Raw genomic sequence first — 18,988 nt, 5'->3', positions numbered from 1 at the left:
GATGAGAAATCACAAACAGCTACGCGTTTTGGCTCTGATCTAGTAGCTTTACTTTACACACGCTGGTGCGTTAATTTATGTTTTTGCCATTTCATCTCAGTGGCTGTTAGCTGCTTCACGCACGCACGAGAGCTTTCAAGGTTCATTGAATTCACGGATTTTAAAGGGCTGTTTAATCTGGAGAAGTTTAGCAGAAGTCGCGTTTTGCGTTGAGCGTTTTTGGTAAAACAACCTCGTTCACGCTTTTTTTGTGTAATCTACGCCTTACATTAACCGTCGTCACGGTCATGGAGCAGAAAGCAAGAAAGCGCGTTCGTGCGGTGAAAACCGGTCCAGAGGAAGAATCGCATCTACATCAGACTGAGCCTGATGTAGAACCATCCGAAAACACCGCAAAGGGTAAGGGTAGAGCAAGACAGGCAGCAGTCAAAAAGCCCAAACCCAAAGAGATGAAAGAAATTGAGTCAGATCCAGCAACCGCGGAACCGGAAGTAGTGAACGAGTTGAGTGATGCGAAGGAAGAATCTGAGCATCTACACCAGGCTGAGCCTGATGTGGAACCAACCGAAAACACCGCAAAGGGTAAGGGTAGAGCAAGACAGGCTGCAGTTAAAAAGCCCAAACTCAAAGAGATGAAAGAAACTGAATCAGATCCAGCAACCGAGGAACCGGAAGTAGTGAACGAGTTGAGCGTTGTGAATGGAGCGAAAAAGACAACGAAATCACGTCGTCTGTCAAAGGCTAAAGAACCAAGGTCAGAGGAAACCGATGAAGCGGAAGGAGAACGCGTAACACCATCTATTGCAAAATCCAAAGCGAAGACCACTGTTCAAAGGAAGGCGACAAAGTCAGCCAAAACGCAGGATGGCGATGGAACAACGAAAGAAAGTAAAACAAGGCGAGCATTAAAAAAAGAGAGTTCGAAGGAACCGACAGCTAATGGAAAATCTGCTGCTGCGTCGTCGGAAAACGGATCGCCTGAGTCGAAGAAATCGGCACCATCAGCCAAAGGAAAACTTTCTACAGTTCTCGAAGTTGACGAAACAAGCGCGTCGGTGACGAAATTCAGAAAAGGTCGCGGAAAAGCTAAAGGTAAGTGATGGTAACGAAGAAAAAATCACTTGAGGAAACCTATTGACAAACTTTCCTTCCAGAAATCATCCCAGAAGCGCCGCCGTCTGAGATTGAGAAACCCAAAAAAGGACGTGGCAAAACTAAGGGTAATGTTCCACTTTTGGAGAGAGAGAAAGGCGAATATAATTATTATTCCGATATTTTAGTTCCAGAAACGCCTCAAACTAACGAAAATGATAACGTCGTGGCCAATGAACTACCAGAGGAAGAGAAGCCCCCGAAAGGGCGTGGAAAGGCTAAGGGTATATCTTTTCACGCACAAAATGAATCAAAAGTATTCATTGTGACCAAATTTTTCTTTCAGCAAAAGCCTCCGAGCCTCCCTTGAAGGATGAACTTGTTTCGAAGCGCAAACGGAAGGGAAAAGAACCGTCGCCGTCGAAGCAGATTGCGGATTTTACAGAACCGACTACCAAGCCTACTGCTCGCGGAAAGAAAAAGCTTGAAGCATCTTCTGTGGATGCGTCTGACGGTAAGAACGTCTTTGATTGGCTTCATTAGTAGATGTTCTAGCGCTCTGATCAAAGTAACCATTTTAAATGTAGAATCGGATCTTTACGAATCTTTTATTATTCTTCCATTTCCCACTGAAGAAATGTTGCAGATGTTAGATCCTAAACTTGAGCGCGCAGTTGAGAAAAGATCTATCCTTTAACACACATGTAAACATTTCTATAATTTCTATTATCCATGTTCAATAAATTCGCTTCTATCCTAATTAATGTAGATAAATGTAGATAATTATTTGAATTCTGCATACTAATGTAGTAGTGTTCGCAGTAGCATAGTCTTTACTAAATAAGAACAGATACTCAAATCGTTAAGAGTAAAATAATTAACGAAACATAATTCGCATAGCACTCCCAGGAGAACCTTCAGTCGAAACCGGAGCTAATGGGACTTCGGAATCAACTGCAAATGCTGCTGCTCCTACTAATGGAGGTAAATGAGACCGCATTTTTACCTTCATGAAGTGAATCTCACAAAGCAATTTCTCTTATTACCTCAGTAACACAGCGAAAAAGACGCAAAGTCGCTGAGGTGGATAGTGAAGAAACACCAGCACTGAAGGTATCTGCGAAGGACAAAAAAACATCGGCCCCAAAGATGAACAAATGCTCCACCGATTACACTGGGCTCAACTTTGCCCTGGAGAAGGACGCCCTGTGGAATTACAAAATCTCGAGCTGGAATCTAGCCGGACTGCGTAGCTGGGTGGGCAAGGGAGGTCTACAGTTCATCGAGCACGAACAACCGGACATATTGTGCTTGCAGGAGACGAAGTGTACCGAAGATCAGCTCCCGGACGAAGCTCGCCACATTCCGGGTTATCACCCGTACTGGCTGTGCAAACCGGGAGGCTACGCAGGCGTGGCCATTTACTCTCGCAAAATGCCAATTTACGTGACATACGGTTTGGGCGATGACGAGCAAGATCAGGACGGTCGCTTGCTGACCGCGGAGTACGAGAAGTTTTATCTGGTGTGCGTGTACGTTCCGAATGCCGGCAACAAACTGGTAACACTGCCGAAGCGCATGCGGTGGGACGAAAAGTTTCACCAATACCTGCAGGAGCTGGACCGAAAAAAGCCGGTCATACTGTGCGGAGACATGAATGTGGCGCACGAGGAGATTGATTTGGCGAACCCAAAAACCAACCGCAAAAGCGCCGGATTCACACAGGAAGAAAGGGACGGTATGACTCAGTTGCTGTCTTACGGGTTTGTAGACACGTTCCGCAAGCTGTACCCGGAGCGCAAGGCCGCCTATACCTTCTGGACGTACATGGGTGGGGCCCGGGCCAAGAACGTAGGGTGGCGTCTGGATTATTTCATCGTTTCCGAACGGCTGGCGGATAAAGTGACCGATAACGTCATGCGAACCCAGGTGTACGGAAGTGACCACTGTCCCGTTACTTTGTTTTTAAATCTTTAAACGAATCGGTCCGTTTTACCAACTTTGGCTACGTTTTGTCTCGTGTTAGACTTTGGTCGGTCTACACTGTTTATGTTTTACTTCTACAACAAAACTATTGTTCCATAATAATTTAGCGTTTTAACAAGGGAATGGCACCGTCCCAAACGCACAAGCTCATCAATCAACCAGCTTCGTAACTAACATTTCAACCAATATTGCATAACATTTTATTTAACTGAAGCAGCCGACGAATCTTCAACAAACGGTGTTTAATTTGCAAAGGCTAATTTACTTACCATTTATTTGACATCTAATCTGTAGTAATTGGAATGTGAAAATAAATGAATGTTGTAGAAAACATACTGTTTGTTAATAATTTCGAAAAATGAGTGTTTTTTGCCATTTCATGCGGACTATTAAAATTATCCAAACGCTGTGCAAAATTTCACGCGGATTGGTAGTTTTGGATAAAATGCGGCCGCGGGTATGGATTGCGCGGGCGGGCGTTGCTGCAAAAACCCATAAATGCATAAAAGCATGTCCAACCCATTTCTGAACCACCCTGTACTTTGAGCTGTCAGACCGGCGGAGGAGCTTCTTTGTAAACAAACAATTGCCATGCAGTATTTTACTGTCCAAACGAGTGATAAAACGGATTTATTAACGAGTTAACTTGAATAACATTAAAAAGAAGGTTTGCCGAATTGTGTTTCCATCATGGACTACCCACGACCTTGCGGTTGTAAGGGACGCCGAACTTGTTTAAGCTGTGAAGCAGAGTTAGGGATTCTTCGGAGCGATTTCTACACCACATTTCAGGTAGTTGCGAAATACAGAGGCCAGAAATGTTCTTGCGATGAGCCACGTGCCTTCATGCATCATGCATAAACTTTTTTTCATTTTTAGCACTCCGATTCCTACGTGTATTGCCCACTTTGCTCTAAGATCTATCCCGGTTGGGACGTTGAAAAGGTTATGAACGAACACTCGGCAGTTCCCAGCCACCGGGGAACCGCCGGAGAAGAATACGGCGGCGTGTACATTGACCTGAACTTTCTGTCCATGGAGGAGGAAACGCAGCTGCTGGATGCTTTAGACGAGATGCCTTGGGATGTGTCGCAAAGTGGACGAAGGAAGCAAAACTTTGGTCCGAAGACCAATTTTAAAAAGACCCGTTTAAAGGCAGGCCAATTTGCGGGTTTTCCCCGATCGACGGAATTTGTGCAACGGAGGTTCGCGAACGTTCCCCTGTTGGCCACGTTTCAAACTATAGAACAGTGCTCGCTAGAGTACGACCCGGAGCGGGGTGCTTCGATCGATCCGCACATCGACGATTGTTGGATTTGGGGCGAACGTATCGTGACCGTCAACCTGCTGAGCGACTCCGTACTGACGATGTCCCTCCACAGGAATGCCGATGGAAAATCAAAGTATAATCTGAACTTTGTGGACCAATACCGAGACCGTCTGTTGGCTGAGCTAGTCGACGAGCAAACGTTGGCTTCCTACGAAAATCGGATCGTGCGCATTCCGATGCCGAGGTAATTCTGGCTCGCTTTTCACGGATTTCACTTGGAAATTTAACCATCTTACGATACCATTTTAGGCGCTCGTTGCTCGTACTTTACGGACCACCGCGTTACCAGTGGGAACACTCGGTGCTGCGCGAAGACATTTGCGATCGGCGCGTTTGCTTGGCCTACCGGGAGTTTACACCAACGTATCTGCAGGGTGGAAGTGACTTTAGTCAAAGTGAAGTGATTTTTGAACGAGCCAAACAGTTCTGGGATCATCGGACGGAGACCGTGGCTAGTTAGTTGAGTCTGCCTTTTGGAATGGATTAAAAGTGTTACTTCTGATGAATAAATTATAATTAAAGGAATGTCAACTGAACGTCGGTTCCGGAACACAGTGCGAAGACTCGGTTTTAATGCAGTTTTCTTTCGTATTTCAGAACGCTAGAGACCGACTTCATACACAATAATAATTTTCCTTTTATTAACAATTAGATTTTCATTTTTTCTTTAAATAATAAACACAAATTGTATTAGATTTCGATACACTTGATATTCGACACGTTTCCGTTTCATCACTTTCATTATTAAAACTATCATTCACCTAATCGATTCACCGTTGAACGTGCTGAGCCCCGCGCACTACAGTGAGTTTCGGTTTAAGTGGTTCCAAGCAGAATCACGGGCTACGGAGACGTCCGGAGACAATAGAAAACAACAATAAAAGGATACGGTCCGACCGTCTACTGGTTCCCCGCACAGTTCGCACATAGTTTTCACCCTTCTGTTCTGTTTTCCCTTTTCGCTGTCCCTATTTTACCGTACACCTTTTTTCCAATATGGAAAAAGGACTGAACTATTGGCTTCAACAAAACGCGATACTTTCTCTTGCTCTTTTTCCCTGTGGTCTCCTCATTCAACTCGACCTAACCCCATCTAGTATTATCGTTTTCTTTTCAGTGAATTTTTTCTCAGTCTTTCCGCGCACTTATCAGTGGATTGGCCTACCTATAGCGTACAGCCTTCGCACCCCCGCAGCCGGGTGAGGACTCTTCTGTGTTTCTTCTGCCTATGCTTACAACACAAAATATTGACTAGTTTCACGTCTGACGTTGGGTGAAGGAACCAGCCTTCGTTGAGGGTTTTGTCCGTTTCCACCTCCCTAGACATCCGTCGCGCGTGACTGGTGGCGCAGCGCGTGGACGTTCTGCTGGACGGATTCCATCGTGCGGATCAGCTCGTCGAACCCGTGCAGCAGGCCTTCCTCGCAGTTGCCCATCTGCCAGCGCGTCCGATGGTTTACCTTCGCGCCCTTGGGCAGCGGTAGCGCCTTGGCGAAGTCGATTAACCACACTCCGACCTGCTGGTCATCGTACACGATGAATACGCTGCTGCCCAGCACCTGGTGCCGGTGAAAGAACTCCGACTTTTCGATCATCGTCCGCATCTGCCGCAACCGTTTGGTGATGTCCTTCGCTACGCTGCGCCGCCCACCGACAAAGTGTCCGATGGTGGCCTGAATCTGGTTGTTGCTTTTGACCGTCTTCAGGTCGGTCACCGGCTGACTGCCGCGCATCTTGAGCGCCTCGATGCGGAAGCCTTTTTCCTCCGTGGACGACATGTTCTCGCGGAACTGCATATAGCGCAGCTTCGTGATGGCCCGCTGTCGGTGCTCCTCGGCGGTCGGTGCGCCGGGGTCGACGGATACCATCTTCTTGTACAGATCCTCCCGTAGCGCCGTATTGCTCACTTCACTTTCGGTGAACGTCCGGAAGCCCATCTTGATGTCCATCACGTTCGGCTCGACGAACCCATTCAGCAGGTTGTGCAGCTCGATAAAATGGTCGGTGGCGGTCTGGTGGACGCCGAGAAATTTAGGCACCACCTTGACGGCGTGCGGATCGACCATTAGTTGGCGGTAGGCCACCAGCTCGGTGTCGTTCGGTCCGGAGACACGCTTGCGCACGATTCCGTTAGCCATCGGTGCTATGCTGTAGCGAGAGACAGAGAGAGAGAGCCTTTGTTAGTATTGTTTATGGTTCGCAAGATTCGTTGGTCAGATCGTGTTGTTGATCAACACGATGTTCTGAAGCCTTCCCGAAAAAAAACCCCAAACCAGCCCCAGACAGACCATTAAATAATAACAACAAGCGACATGTTTGGACACTGGCGCTCTTCATAGGCAAATGAGGAACAAACACAAAAAAAGAACAGCCATTAAAAAAACGTTTAAACGGCACTACAACGAGCCGCGATCGATCACGCGAGCCCCGAACGCTTATTAGGTGATCGACACGATCGCCGACACGCACGCCGCAACACGGTCGATCAGTGCGATTCCAGCGAATAGTGTTTGACGAAACCCTCCGGAGTGTGTACTTTGGAATTGGTTCTGTTTTTCTTTCCAATTACATACCGATTGCGGGGGTCACAGAAGCTCGCCGCTTCCCTCGAAAGCTCCCCACAATGGTGCGGACAATGGTGCGCATTACCACCATCTTCGCGAAGGCGCTAAATACGCAAACGTGCACTGCCGGCGATCGTCTGGCGTGGCGTGTGTGTGTGTGCGTGTGGAGATCTTTCAACATTCCAACCCGATCGCTGCCGCTTGACGTCACCGGCGTCGGACCGGCACGAACCACACATTTGGGTGACATTTTGAGTAATTTGCATGCTTCTAGCGAGGGGTGCGTAACGAACTTGCGATATGAACGCGAAGCGCGAGTACAGATCGTGCTTCGCGTATCTTAACGAGCTGCGGTTTCGCTGTGAGGATCGGGGCGAACGCTAGCGCGGTTTGACCTCACTCACTCACCGCAGCACATCTCACTCGTGCGCGTTTCACATCTCGGCAGCTCGTCGATTCGCGCCCGTCTAGACGGCGCCTGCTACAATCGTCACAGCGATTCGCGATCGCCTAAGCTGTGTGCCTAAGCGATCTTCGCCCGCCCGCCCGACCGATCTATCACTGACGGCGAGTCGGATGGCTTATCAGCACCGGTGGCCACAGCAGGCCAGAATGCTGCCGCGGTTCGGTTGCAAGACATTTCAAACAAACCCATCAGCCCTCGGGTACCTCACGAGCACACAAAACAACCCACAATCAATCAATCAAAGCGCAGATCTGGCGATCGCTATCGAGACTGATTTGGTGCTTGGTTTCGGTTGCGAAAACCTGGCGTTTGCTTACCTTTTGGGATGACCGGATAGCTGCAACCATCCCGTCGGGACGGTTGGTGCGTTGCATTCCAACAGGACCGGACTGGCAGGTGCACTGAGCTCGAGGGCGTTCTAGGAGAAAGCGGAAAAGCAAACAGAAAGTCGAATGTTAGTCCAACACTAGAAAACAGTACCACCGTACTAGAGAAGGGCAGTTTGGGTCACCATCTGTGAAGGAGTGCGACACTTAGCGAAACTCAACATCTACGTGTTCACGGTGAGCTGTGCCCGGTAAAGTCTTAATGGCGCGTACGTTGTCGCCTGGCGTTGACTTTTGACGAGCTCCAGATTAGATAAGGTTTAACTGTGCGTAAACCTTTGGAGAACAGCACACAGGGAGGGGTCTGGTTTCTCTTTAAACTTATGAGTTCCAGCCCCCGGCGCATATCTGTGGCCGTGCGGCAGTGTGCCCTGTCTTGTGCCCCGTTTACGAGTCGTTTTTACTATCCGCTCGAGGAAGTTGATGTTCGGTGACAAAAACCTTTGGCCACCAGCACCGTGATCGGTGACTGGAACCACCACGGGAACACGCGAAAGTGCACCGAGCCGAGAACCGCGGTGTCCGGACACCTTTTTTATGTGCGCCCCCTTGTCGATCGTCTTCTCATTAGCATTCGCTTCAAGGACGAGTAGAAAACATAGAACTGCTACGGCCGCATACTTGTTATTCATTCTTGGGCCTAGCCAAGCGGATGGTTGTTGGCCATTCAAACCAACAAAAAAAAGAAGGTGGTCGGCACCGGATGGTGAAGAAGAAAGCAAATGCCGCCACGCTGAATCCAAACAAAACATTAGGCATCATGTTTGCCACGTCGTCGTTAGTTTCGGTGGGCGCGATCGCGGCAAGTCTTTAAATAGCTGGCCCCGCCCGTATCAATATTTTGGTGGCCCCGGAGTGGGTCCCGCAATTTGGCCACCACACATTACCACTTCCATACACAGACCCCGGGTGGTTTCAATTAACCATCGAAACCATGGAATGGATCGGAGCAACAAAAAAAACCCCGGGAGCTAATGATAGCTTCCGATTTTCAGTGCTCCCGTAAATTGCATCATGGCGTTTGCGGGGCGTTTAAGCGGTTCATAATTCGCGCACGGGAAGTAATTTATGCAACGCCGCCATTTTTGCGCCCCTTGTGCCTGGCGCTAAGTTATTACTACCGGCCGCCGAGTGGGCAAGTTTCACACTTCCTTGCGGTTCTTCGGGCTACCGATTGGCGGCGATCCAGAAAGTGCGTGCACGATCGTTAATGACCGTTTGATGCGCCACGGCGCACAGAGAGAGGCAGAGTGAGAGAGAGCAAGAAAGTGTAGCAGGGAGCTGTCCGCCTGAGGCTTGCCGGCTGACCGATTATCGGGAAGGTTCGCCGCTAGATTGACGTCATTCGTGGGGCCGCATTTCTTGTTCTCGTTCGGCGCCCGCGATGCTTCATTGCTCTATGTGTGTTGATAGGATGCCCCAGCGGGTTCGCGATGGGTTCAGTGACACGCCAGAGAGTGCTGGGCTTCCGCTGGCTGGAACCAGCTGATGGAATGCGGTGTCGCGGTGTTAGTCTGCGCCAAGATTCCCTCGCGAATCAATCGAGGATCGGCGATCGGAGCGAGGATCGACCACAGCAATCAAGTGGCCTGCAACCGCGGGCCTGTACTGGTCTCCCCCTTTTGCCTGGGAATTTGCGTGTGCAGCATGTACTTAGATCGCACGCGACTCCGGCGGTGGCTTGGCCGCGCCCGCGGTGTGCGTGCGTTCGCCCTCCTTTTTTTTGCGCTGCTATGCTCGCTCGTTCGCCCCTCTCCACTATAAAAGAGAACCGATTGACGTCAAACGAGCAACGGGGGCTTAAATTGTCGTATCCAGCCAGAGCCTCTCTTTTTTGCTGCTGCTGCCGTGCTGTGGCTCCGGCGTTGCTTCACCTGGGCAGATCGGGGCTTTGTGTAACTACCACTAACCCCACCCGGGGAGCCTTTCCAGATCCGGAATGTAGATGACTAGTGGGGCCACAGCCGCTCTATATCGACGGCACGTCTGGCCGGGGCATCTTTACACTACTTCACGCAATTTGATTATTCAAAGAGCAGCAAACGCGGCCTATGCTTTCATTTAAGTCGTAGTTCCAAGGCCGTCGGTGTTTGTGAAGCGGCTAAAGGAATTTGTAAAGTCGCCACAACTGTACTGTGCGCTGGGGTAACTGTTATATGACGCTCTCCGGGCATCCTTCATTCCTCGCTAATATCGTGTCCGGGCCCCGGGCGGGAGCGGCTATTAGAAGCCACTCGGTGTAGGCGATGAGATGAGTCAGAGGGAGTCCACCACCACCAACGCCGGGGGGGGGGGCAAAAAGCCCGGCCCGACATAATTATCCGCAGTTTGGCTGGCCACCGGGTAATGGAGGGGTGATAAATCAACACCTCAATAACTGCCGCCTGCGTGCTCTGCTCCTCTGGTTCGCGTTTTTCTGTAACTTTCGGTGTAAATCACACACCCTAACGCCACGGTGGGGAAGTGGTTCACACCGAGGATGAGGTTCGGCCCTCCCTCTGTCCATTTGCAAAAACGGCATTTGCGTAAACAGACTTGCGCGTGAATCATGCGCCACAGCAGATCGGATGTTGTGATTCATCTTCGAGTTGCTCCGACGGCTAGTCCAGCTCCAGGGAAGACAGCGAGCGGAACTTCTAATCTGGTGACCCAAAACTCGCGGCGAGTTGATTTACTGAAAGTGAAGATCAGCCTTTCGAGCTAAACAACATAGCGCCGTGGAGGTCACCACCACCGACGTTAGCAACAGGACGTAACTGCTGCAGATCGGTTGCTGGCGCCGTATCTCTTAGCCATGTTTGGTCACGATCCCAAAGCACGCGAGCTGCTGCTGCTGCTGCTGCTGGAGTGATAGTACGAGGCACCGGCAGGGTGCTGCTGAAGCTGTGGGCGTAGGTAGAGCCGCCTTTATGTCAGTGGGTTGTCCCAAAAAAGTGGCCGAGGTCCTTGGGATGATAAGACCGTCAATCGTCTAATCGCCCCAGGCAGGAGCCTTACATAGAGGCATATCGTACTGCACCGGCCAGTGTCGCGTTGTCCCCGCCATCGACATCGCATCGGGCGGGGGCCGGTCCGGCTTGCGAAACTGGTCGGCAGGACCACTTTTTTGCATACACTTATTGATAACACCGCATTGACGTCAATGCGAAGGCCACCAGCGTGCCTGTGGCCCTGGCGCAGCCGTGTGTAGTTGTCACCCGGCGGTCCGTTCGACGAATCAATGTTGACCGAAATGTTGGTGATCCGTTTCACCTTCAATTGAAAAGCGCCACGATTGGAGCGGGGGCCGACAAAAGGTCAGAGGCGAACGTTGGCCACTTTGCCACTTGATGCGGATGCTGTTCGTTCATTTCGGCGGCGTTCAATTAAATGTAATACATCGAGCCTCTCTGTGGTCTTTTGACGGGCTAGCGTAATCCTATCGGCCAAGGCTTATCGAAGCTGGCCGATGATGAACTGGCGCTCGACGGAAAGGGCATCCGAAGCTGCATCATGCGCCTCATGCGTCAATCGGCAAGGGCCAGCCCGGCGATAGTGGGCTCTCCGGCGGGCTACGCACGGAGCTATTTTTAATTAATGCCCTATTGTTAGGCGCCATCGGCGATAACGGTGGTGTCCATCGCGCTACGACCCGCGGGACCTACACAACCTTGCCCGAAGTGCTCCACTTCCATCACGCTGGCCAGTCTCGCGCTCTGACGGCATAACCGAGCCTCATCGAGAAACTGGCAGGCTCTGCGTAGAATGTTTCTCCGCTCGGTGAAGGTCCCCAATCGTTGGCCAATCGTTGGGCTCTAAAATGGTCGGCCTGGTGGTAAATGGTAGCGTGAGCTTGGAACACACAAAATGGCGGCCCTAAATTGTGGCCTAAGATTGAACGGATGTGGACCATTAGAAGAAGGCTCACTCTTCCGGAGAGTTCTCAAGGAGAAGTCATTGTGTGCCACCAGAGGATGTGGACGGAACAACGTCTCGGGCGGAATATTATCATTTTGGCTCACTGGCAGACGCATTGCGTTCAGAGCCGTTTTCGACAAAAAGTATGACTTTAAAGGCCTCTGCCTTGGTTAGTAGCCGGTAATTGCTAGCAATCGGACTTTCTAGGCCACCCATCCATCCTGCAGGGGCGACTGTGCATTCCGCTTTCGACGGACGCTCCGGTGCGTCATCGAGTGGCAATATCGAATGGTCGTGCCGCGCCTTAATAACGTACCGCACCTCCAATTATCGCTCTACAATCGTTTCAGTCTGGGTGGTCACATGCAGAGCATGTGAATCGCGTAGCGTGCCTGCGACCTCCCAGGTGATCGCCAGTGGATCGTCATCGCGCCCGCCCCGAACAGGCGACACGCTTTAATTTGATCGTTTCTATTTCTGCCAATTAAATCATAACGCGCCCCGGGGCCCTTTATGGCTGCGTGCTGCGGGGAACCGGGTCGGGGAACCCTTCGGGCGGACGACCGGGTTGCGGTGTTGTGCACTCTGTTGGCCGTAAAATTCTACGGTGTGCCTGGCACCGTCGCTGCCGTATGCTAATTGCGGGCAATTCAGATAAATTACAACCGAGATTAGTGGGAAAGGTTGCCTCGTCGGCAAGGCGTACGTGCAATGTGGCACTTTACGGACGGAAACAGAGACCGACAGACAGACAGACGGATAGAGAGAGCGGGAGAGGGCGAACGCGGGGATTCGTGTGGCCAACCAGGGGAACGCGTGGCTCCCGTAAGTCATCTCAGATGATTTTCACACCCCCCGCTCGGAGCGTTGAAGGCGAAGGCCAGCTGTGGCATGGTGTGGCACCGATGCCAGCCGGAACATGTGACCGAAATCCAAACCACCGGCTCTCGATAGCGGTTCATCCGGTGTGCGGTGCATCCGAGTAAAAGTTGCTACTTTCGTCGCAAAAGTGGGCCGCGGACGATCGGATTTGTGGGAAGATCGGCACCGCGCCACGACATCCGCTTCCCGGAGCCGAGGCGAAGGAATGCGGACGTCCGTGGCCGATGACGCACGCGCGCGCTCCGGTCCGTGGTCCGCGCTGTTTCACTTTCTTTCGTGCCGCGGCCACACTTGCGAAACCGAAGCGAAACGAAACGTCCAATGTCCGGCAGAGACACGGCGAAAAGCCGCGTATCGCACGAAGCGAGTGTTGGAGCCCGTGTTGTGGTCGAGGTGGCTCGAGTTTCTCCATCTAGCAAACGCTCTGACGTGCTGACGTCAGTAGCAGGCCCGGATAACGGCCCCCGGAGGGCCTTCTCGGTAAAAACCTTGCCAGCCGCTAGTAACAATGAACTCTCTCGCTCGCTCCGTCCCGGGCGATGCGAATGAACTGTACACGCTCGCGCGTATCTTCCCTTCACCCGCGGGCCGCGGGCCCAATGAAAGCGGTGGCCAAGAAATAGTACCCTCCCCGGGCGAATGGCGGCCACCGACGGACGGGCTGGGGTGAATAATTAACGCCCAATGTCTTCGGGTGGTGTCTCCACTAGCCAATGACACCGCCAGGGACCGGGTGCGCTGTTGACATGTGGCCCACGAGCGTTATTATGGATGCGCACGGGCAAGCATTATCCCCCACGGTTACGCATCGGGGACGATTGTAATGCAATGCCGACCGGTCGGGTCCTCCAATGCCATCATCACCGGGGCGAAGATGAGATATTACTACTGCCGGTCGCAGGCCGTAAGTGCGCACGTGTGTCCCCGGCTGCTTCTCGGCGGCATTGACCATACCGAGGGCACGAGAGCAGGTTTATGGCGGGGCGCCGGACTCTAACACCCAGGCCGGGTGAACGATCATCCTTGAACGGTGGTCTAATCCACGGTGGTCCGGCGATCCGGCCCGTCGGCGGAAGATTCCTCGCCTCCGTTAGACCGAGCCCGGGGGAACCGGCTGACTTCCGGATACCGCCAAGGAAACACGGACTGACGTAAGGTGCGCCGGGTGATTTGCTTTGCGCTGTTACCTTCATCGTGCACCGCGCGTTGGCCAGTTGAAGAAACAATAAATTTGCCAACTGTCAGCCAAGCAGTAGGGCAGTAGGACCATGGCTCCGGAGCGCGCTGCGCATGCATTTTAATCGCTTCCGTGGCCCTGGCTCCGTGGATGACACAAGCCGGTCGCGGGCCGAAGGATAGTTTCGTTTGGGTGCGCTGCTGTTTGTATACTACACCCGGGGGGTGCCTTCTGGCGGACAATAACAGAGCTCAGACACCGTTCGATCAACTTAACACGTACGGTTGCACCGTTCTACTAGTCAAATGGATGCAAACAAATGTGGCGGTGTTTGAAGACGGACGACCGTCGATGGCGTCGCAGGAAACTTACGATTGCGAGAAAACTGAGCAGCGATTTGTTGTTGGCACTGCCACCGTTGGGCACACCCTGCTCGACCCGATACTCGCCGCGTTCCGCTTCGATATTCTGCAACGAAAGAAAACACACGGGCGAGTTAGCTTTGGAGTTTGTGTGTGCATTTGAGGCACGAAAAACAGCACGAACAGCGGCACGTTCTGCCGAACCGATCAACTGTATCAACAACAAACGGATTCGTCGTCCGTACCATTCCGCGGTTCTGCTTCCCACCCGCGGGAGGAATTTGAAGGGGTTTTTCCAAAATCGAAACACACCGCTCCCAAATGTAGGCTCCAAACCACTTGCACGATCGTTGCCGATCACGAGCACAATATTTTTGCGGCAAAATTTTGACAGCTCTTACGGATCCGGATCCATAAAATCAATAATAAAGGCACCGCTCGATTGGATAGCGCGAGAGAGAGCGAGAGATCGATCGTTTGAAGGAATACGATCGCTTGATTAAAGGGCCTGCGATGGAGTCTCCGTGTGCGTCCGCGTCGTCCTGATGGCGGTGTGTGTGTGTGTTTGTATCATATCGCCTACTCAGATTCCTATCCCCGCACCAGGTTCTCTTCACGCTTCCGATAACATTCTAATCGCAGTATGCAAAATCAAAGGGTGCTAAACTCTATCACTTCTTCGCAGGGCTTCTCGTGACGTGTCGGAAGAGAGCACCTAAAGGGTGTGCACTGCCAATAAATCGATAACCGACGGGCCGAGCCTGCCGGCTGGGATTCTAATTCGGACCGCAAACCGCAACAAAGCGGTAGCTGACGTGGATCTCTCGTCGTGGTGATGCGATTCGCGGATGCATTCCTCATTTCCAGCTCGTCGTCGTCGTGCGGTTAGCGAACGGTGGCTGGCGCTACGATGGCGTGAAACCTCAGCCTACTAGCTAGTGATGTAAATCATACAAATCGATTGAGTAATAATAGGACCGTACGTTAAATGAGCCATGAGATCGATCCGCGGCGGCGTCGGCGGAGGCGGCTAATGGGGCGTGAAAATGTAAAAAGATATTCCCTCCCGCCCGGTGTCCCAGGCCAACTGGCAACTGGAGAACTGATGACGGAGGCCATCGGTTGAGGTAGTCCACTCGCTCGTGTCTGCCAGTGTGGGCCTCTCGAGCGGTCACGTTCGACAGGCCCAGGCGCTCAAGGACATACGGTGGCGACGAGCATAGAATTCAAATGTGTGTGGACGAGCGCCTAGGAGACGCAACCGAACTCGGTTGCGAGCAATTAACGCGAGAAGTGGTGGCCGGACGTTATGGTTTTGCCTTGCCGGAGGCTGGTGCGGCCAGCAGATGATAATTACCTGCCGAAGGTGATGATAATTCTGTTTTGCTATCTGGTGGGCCCCGGGGCGAGCGACCGAGCGGTGGATCAATTTGGGGCTGACTTCCTTCCGGGCCTGGCGGCGGCGTGTCAAGGCCGCTACCTGCCAGAACCTGCCAGAACCTCAGGATGTTTTAAAATTATTTTGCTTCCCGCGAACAATCGATCGATCGTTCGTCGATTGCCGTTTTTGTTGGACCGAGGTCCGATTAGAATCAGATCGCCCCACCGCACCGGACGTGTGTTTGGGAAACGTGTCTCCGTGTTTCCGTTGTCCGGCGAGCACGGCTAATTGGCACGGCAAAAGGGTTTGTTTGGGGCTTGTTCTTGTTTGTTTGAGTTGACTGCTCGGGGTCCTCGGGATTTACAAAACAATTCCCTTGTTGCTGTTTCTGGCAGCGCCTGGCGTTGCGGGCCCGAGTGCAGATTGCATCCGGCAGCCGGGGATTGAGACCGAGGCGGCGAAACACATGTAACGGTCTCGGTCCAGAGCGATCGGGGGCCGCCGCTGCTGACGTCAATCGGCACGGTCCAGTGGCCACAATGCTCTCCGTTGTGTCCGGTGTGTGTGCTACATTAACATCGTTCCATTGGCCCTTTATGTTGGCCCGGTTCGTAACGCTTAATGCTAGATTAATTTGCGTGTTCCAGTGAGTGGTCCGCACCAGTATGATCTCGAGTGGCTCGAGAAGCAATTGTGTTCTCTGGTGTTGTGGAGCCACCGGCCACGAGCCCACCAGGTGCACCTTTACAACCGGATGTAACCGGTCTGGCGACCGCGACCGAGCTCCACGAGCGATAAGAAGCCATCCACGTTCCGGTGTCTGCTGTGGACCTGGTTGATCCACGTCCGGCTCCTAACACGATCCACCAACAGTGACGCCGCCTGTGTAATGGCGATTTAGCGGTGCCCGAAGACGCTTTGCCCGCAGAAGAAAGGACCATCAATCATACCATAACGATCTCGCGCGGCACGGCAAGATCGAGCACACGGGGCCATGAAGGCAGCGCCTCCGCCGATCGATGTCCAATCGGGGGTGCTAATGCTATTTCCAGACTCGTTAGCATTCCGGCATGTGTCCGGAATCCGCACACACGCGAGCGCGCGCGCGCATTGTCCGCACTTCCCACACCCAATGTTTGCGGAAGGCCATTTTTAGCGTGCGGCTGTGAATGAAAGTCGTCCACGATCGTGACGGGTTCGTACCGCGGCTTATTGCGTCGTTGCGCGAACGGCGAGCGGTACATTCAACTGCCCCGCTGTGACGTGGACATTCGGCAGAGCATCCCTAGCTGCGATCTCGAGACCCAGATCTGGGAGCCTTCAAAATCGCGCTCAGACGAGACCTGTTCGCCGACCCGCGTTAACCTTGAGAGATCGCCGAGAGCTGACACCGCTTACGTAAATCGTCTAGAACTCGAAAGTGGTGGCTCGAGGTGGCCCCCAAAAGCGTAGCCGCCAACCCTGTGCCGCCGGTGACGAAGACGAGCCCGCCCAATCCGCGTGAGCGCCAAAGAGGCCTTCACGGCGGTTTGAAAAACCAGTCTGCCAACCAGTTGGGCACCTGTCGGGGCCATGTTGTGCGTCACCGTCGGAGTGTTTAACATTCTGCCGCCAAACCGCGAAAGCCCAGCAACCCAGGAGCACCCGTTTCCGGAAAAATCGAACTTGTAATCGACGGCGGGTCACCGAACGGCCCAAAGTCACGATACGCGTCACCGAAACCGTTTGATGAGGGGTTTAGAATGTAGAATTAATTTAGACTTCGAAACCCGCACAGCGCGAGTTCCTCTTCCGCTAGAAGCGCCTCGCCAGCGTTGAAGCGTAACGGCTTCCCTATTCGGACGGGTTTGATAGGTTGCACCAAGTGACGCACCCCGGGCCTTACCGTGTTTTTCGTGCCATTGTCCAGTATCAGCATCTTGAGCAGGGTGCGCTTCAGTCCATTGTTGTCGATACAGGAGAGACGAAACTTGTCACTGGTCCATCCTGCCATGGTGAGGAATATGGAAGAAGTCATGCCGCGGGGCGTCGTATCTTGGCGTTGAGAGGGTGTCGCTTGAAGCGGGCGGTGTCTGCTCTCGTCGCGTCGTGCGTCCAGCGCAATGGTGTCGCAACACTGTTGTCCAGGTCGCGTAGGCACGCGAGTTGTTTGTTTGCGCTATTCAGTTATGGAATGTGCAAATGTGTCGCGGCGCGGAACTGGTAGCCCGACTGGGGCCAAGTGGGTCGCTGGAGTGCGCCGCTCCGGAACCCATAACATTAAGTCCAAAAAAGGGGTTTGGAAACAGGTTTACATCCACGGCTCGGCTCGTTGAACGCCGGTCACTTACGTGTGTCCAAAATCGAACGTTCGATCCTCTAGCAACAACATTCGTTGAAGATCACTTGGATACGTTGCGCTCCACTCGACTCAACTCGCGCACGCCCACCTCTCAGACACCGCCACCGCAAATGGCGCGGCCCGGGATCACTTGATAGGAAGCGGAAGGCGGGGCAGGAAATTTATGCTCTTGTTTTTCTGGCACGGCCCAGATAGTGGATAGGGCTGCCCTAGGAGTCGCCCTAGTTGGGGAACTACGGCGAATGTAAATATTTCCCGCGCGCAAACATATCACACGCCCGGTGGGACCTTTGCCGGGAAAACACACAGCCACCGGGTCTCGCTCTGTGACCCTGCTCCACTCTGTGGCACTTTGGTACGAAATAATCGTTTGCTTAATTAATATTGATTGTGTGTAATCAATGCTGGGTTCCGCACGGAGGAAACCCTAACACACTATTTTCCTTCCCATTGCTTGGGGAGCGATCAGCAAATACACAGGTTCACTTTGGTATATTCTGGGATTGCCACTATCACTGGCCACTACACGCCCCGTCCGGTGGGCAAGGACTGTGTCTTCTTGTTGCTTTTGTTTTCTCCGCTGTTACCAACGGCGTGTAAACTTCTTCGGCGAAGGGTGCGGCACTTTCACTAGTTTTCTCACGTAGCTGGCGCACGAAGCTTTGATCTTTCTGCTGCGATCCACTGGGAAACTCCCGTGAGAGGCGCTTGCTGGAGGAGAGATTGGTCCCTTTTCCACGATCTAACGCACTGAATGGATTGGTGCTTTCGATACCGTCACTATTGACACTGTTTTTGGAGAACCCGATGTCTCAACAAACTTAATAGCGGCGCCCAATTAAACTGCGCTGCGTGCGTAGCGATTTCGGTATTAACTTGACTGGTTTTCGTTTCGTCGAAGACGGAGATCGGTTCCACCGCGGGACGGCTCTCGCTCGAGCGCTGCGACACGGTGGAGCTCTGCGTTCAAACTGAGCCGTTTGGTTGCGTTGTTTTCTCTTTTTGCGCAACAGTCTCGCGGCCTCGTGCGCGCGCGGCCCGCGGGCTGTGATGCGTGGTGCGAGAGTTCGTGACGTCGGTAAGCTCCCGATTGTCGGTGTGTTTCTGCCGAAGCTCCGCGCTTT

At 52.5% G+C, this 18,988-nt stretch overlaps 3 protein-coding genes across 3 annotated transcripts; 2 read left to right on the top strand and 1 right to left on the bottom strand.

Annotated features, from left to right (window-relative positions):
- The first annotated feature begins 330 nt into the window (after positions 1-330).
- On the top strand, positions 331-3,329 carry LOC128272891 (recombination repair protein 1). The gene is made up of 6 exons (XM_053010774.1): positions 331-1,092; positions 1,155-1,220; positions 1,281-1,376; positions 1,439-1,606; positions 1,993-2,076; positions 2,144-3,329. The coding sequence occupies exons 1-6, from the start codon at positions 450-452 to the stop codon at positions 3,067-3,069; spliced, it is 1,983 nt and encodes a 660-aa protein (XP_052866734.1). The 5' UTR covers positions 331-449; the 3' UTR covers positions 3,070-3,329.
- Positions 3,330-3,698: 369 nt separating this feature from the next.
- LOC128273165 (alpha-ketoglutarate-dependent dioxygenase alkB homolog 4) lies at positions 3,699-4,899 on the top strand. Its single transcript, XM_053011088.1, has 3 exons — positions 3,699-3,870; positions 3,958-4,592; positions 4,658-4,899. Exons 1-3 carry the CDS (start codon positions 3,769-3,771, stop codon positions 4,866-4,868), a joined length of 948 nt encoding a protein of 315 aa, XP_052867048.1. The 5' UTR covers positions 3,699-3,768; the 3' UTR covers positions 4,869-4,899.
- A 126-nt stretch (positions 4,900-5,025) lies between these two features.
- On the bottom strand, positions 5,026-17,556 carry LOC128275715 (inositol-trisphosphate 3-kinase homolog). Its single transcript, XM_053014312.1, has 4 exons — positions 17,409-17,556; positions 14,153-14,248; positions 7,756-7,856; positions 5,026-6,556 (listed from the first exon to the last, which is right to left on the bottom strand). The coding sequence occupies exons 1-4, from the start codon at positions 17,538-17,540 to the stop codon at positions 5,728-5,730; spliced, it is 1,158 nt and encodes a 385-aa protein (XP_052870272.1). The 5' UTR covers positions 17,541-17,556; the 3' UTR covers positions 5,026-5,727.
- Between the last annotated feature and the right edge of the window lie 1,432 nt (positions 17,557-18,988).

The sequence above is a fragment of the Anopheles cruzii genome, chromosome 3, assembly GCF_943734635.1.
Source record: "Anopheles cruzii chromosome 3, idAnoCruzAS_RS32_06, whole genome shotgun sequence".
Lineage (NCBI taxonomy): Eukaryota > Metazoa > Arthropoda > Insecta > Diptera > Culicidae > Anopheles > Anopheles cruzii.
Note: the sequence above shows the minus strand (reverse complement) of the source record. Positions and strands in the feature narration are given on the sequence as shown.

Excerpts from the sequence above, each read along its gene's own strand:
- LOC128272891 (XM_053010774.1), top strand. The coding sequence starts at position 450 with ATGAAAGAAATTGAGTCAGATCCAGCAACCGCGGAACCGGAAGTAGTG. Across the intron at positions 1,093-1,154 it reads AGGTCGCGGAAAAGCTAAAG|AAATCATCCCAGAAGCGCCG; the intron begins GTAAGTGATGGT and ends CTTTCCTTCCAG. Across the intron at positions 2,077-2,143 it reads TGCTGCTCCTACTAATGGAG|TAACACAGCGAAAAAGACGC; the intron begins GTAAATGAGACC and ends TTATTACCTCAG.
- LOC128273165 (XM_053011088.1), top strand. The coding sequence starts at position 3,769 with ATGGACTACCCACGACCTTGCGGTTGTAAGGGACGCCGAACTTGTTTA. Across the intron at positions 3,871-3,957 it reads ATTTCTACACCACATTTCAG|CACTCCGATTCCTACGTGTA; the intron begins GTAGTTGCGAAA and ends TTTCATTTTTAG. Across the intron at positions 4,593-4,657 it reads GTGCGCATTCCGATGCCGAG|GCGCTCGTTGCTCGTACTTT; the intron begins GTAATTCTGGCT and ends ATACCATTTTAG.
- LOC128275715 (XM_053014312.1), bottom strand. The coding sequence starts at position 17,540 with ATGACTTCTTCCATATTCCTCACCATGGCAGGATGGACCAGTGACAAG. Across the intron at positions 14,249-17,408 it reads ACAATGGCACGAAAAACACG|AATATCGAAGCGGAACGCGG; the intron begins GTAAGGCCCGGG and ends CTTTCGTTGCAG. Across the intron at positions 7,857-14,152 it reads TGCTCAGTTTTCTCGCAATC|AACGCCCTCGAGCTCAGTGC; the intron begins GTAAGTTTCCTG and ends GCTTTCTCCTAG.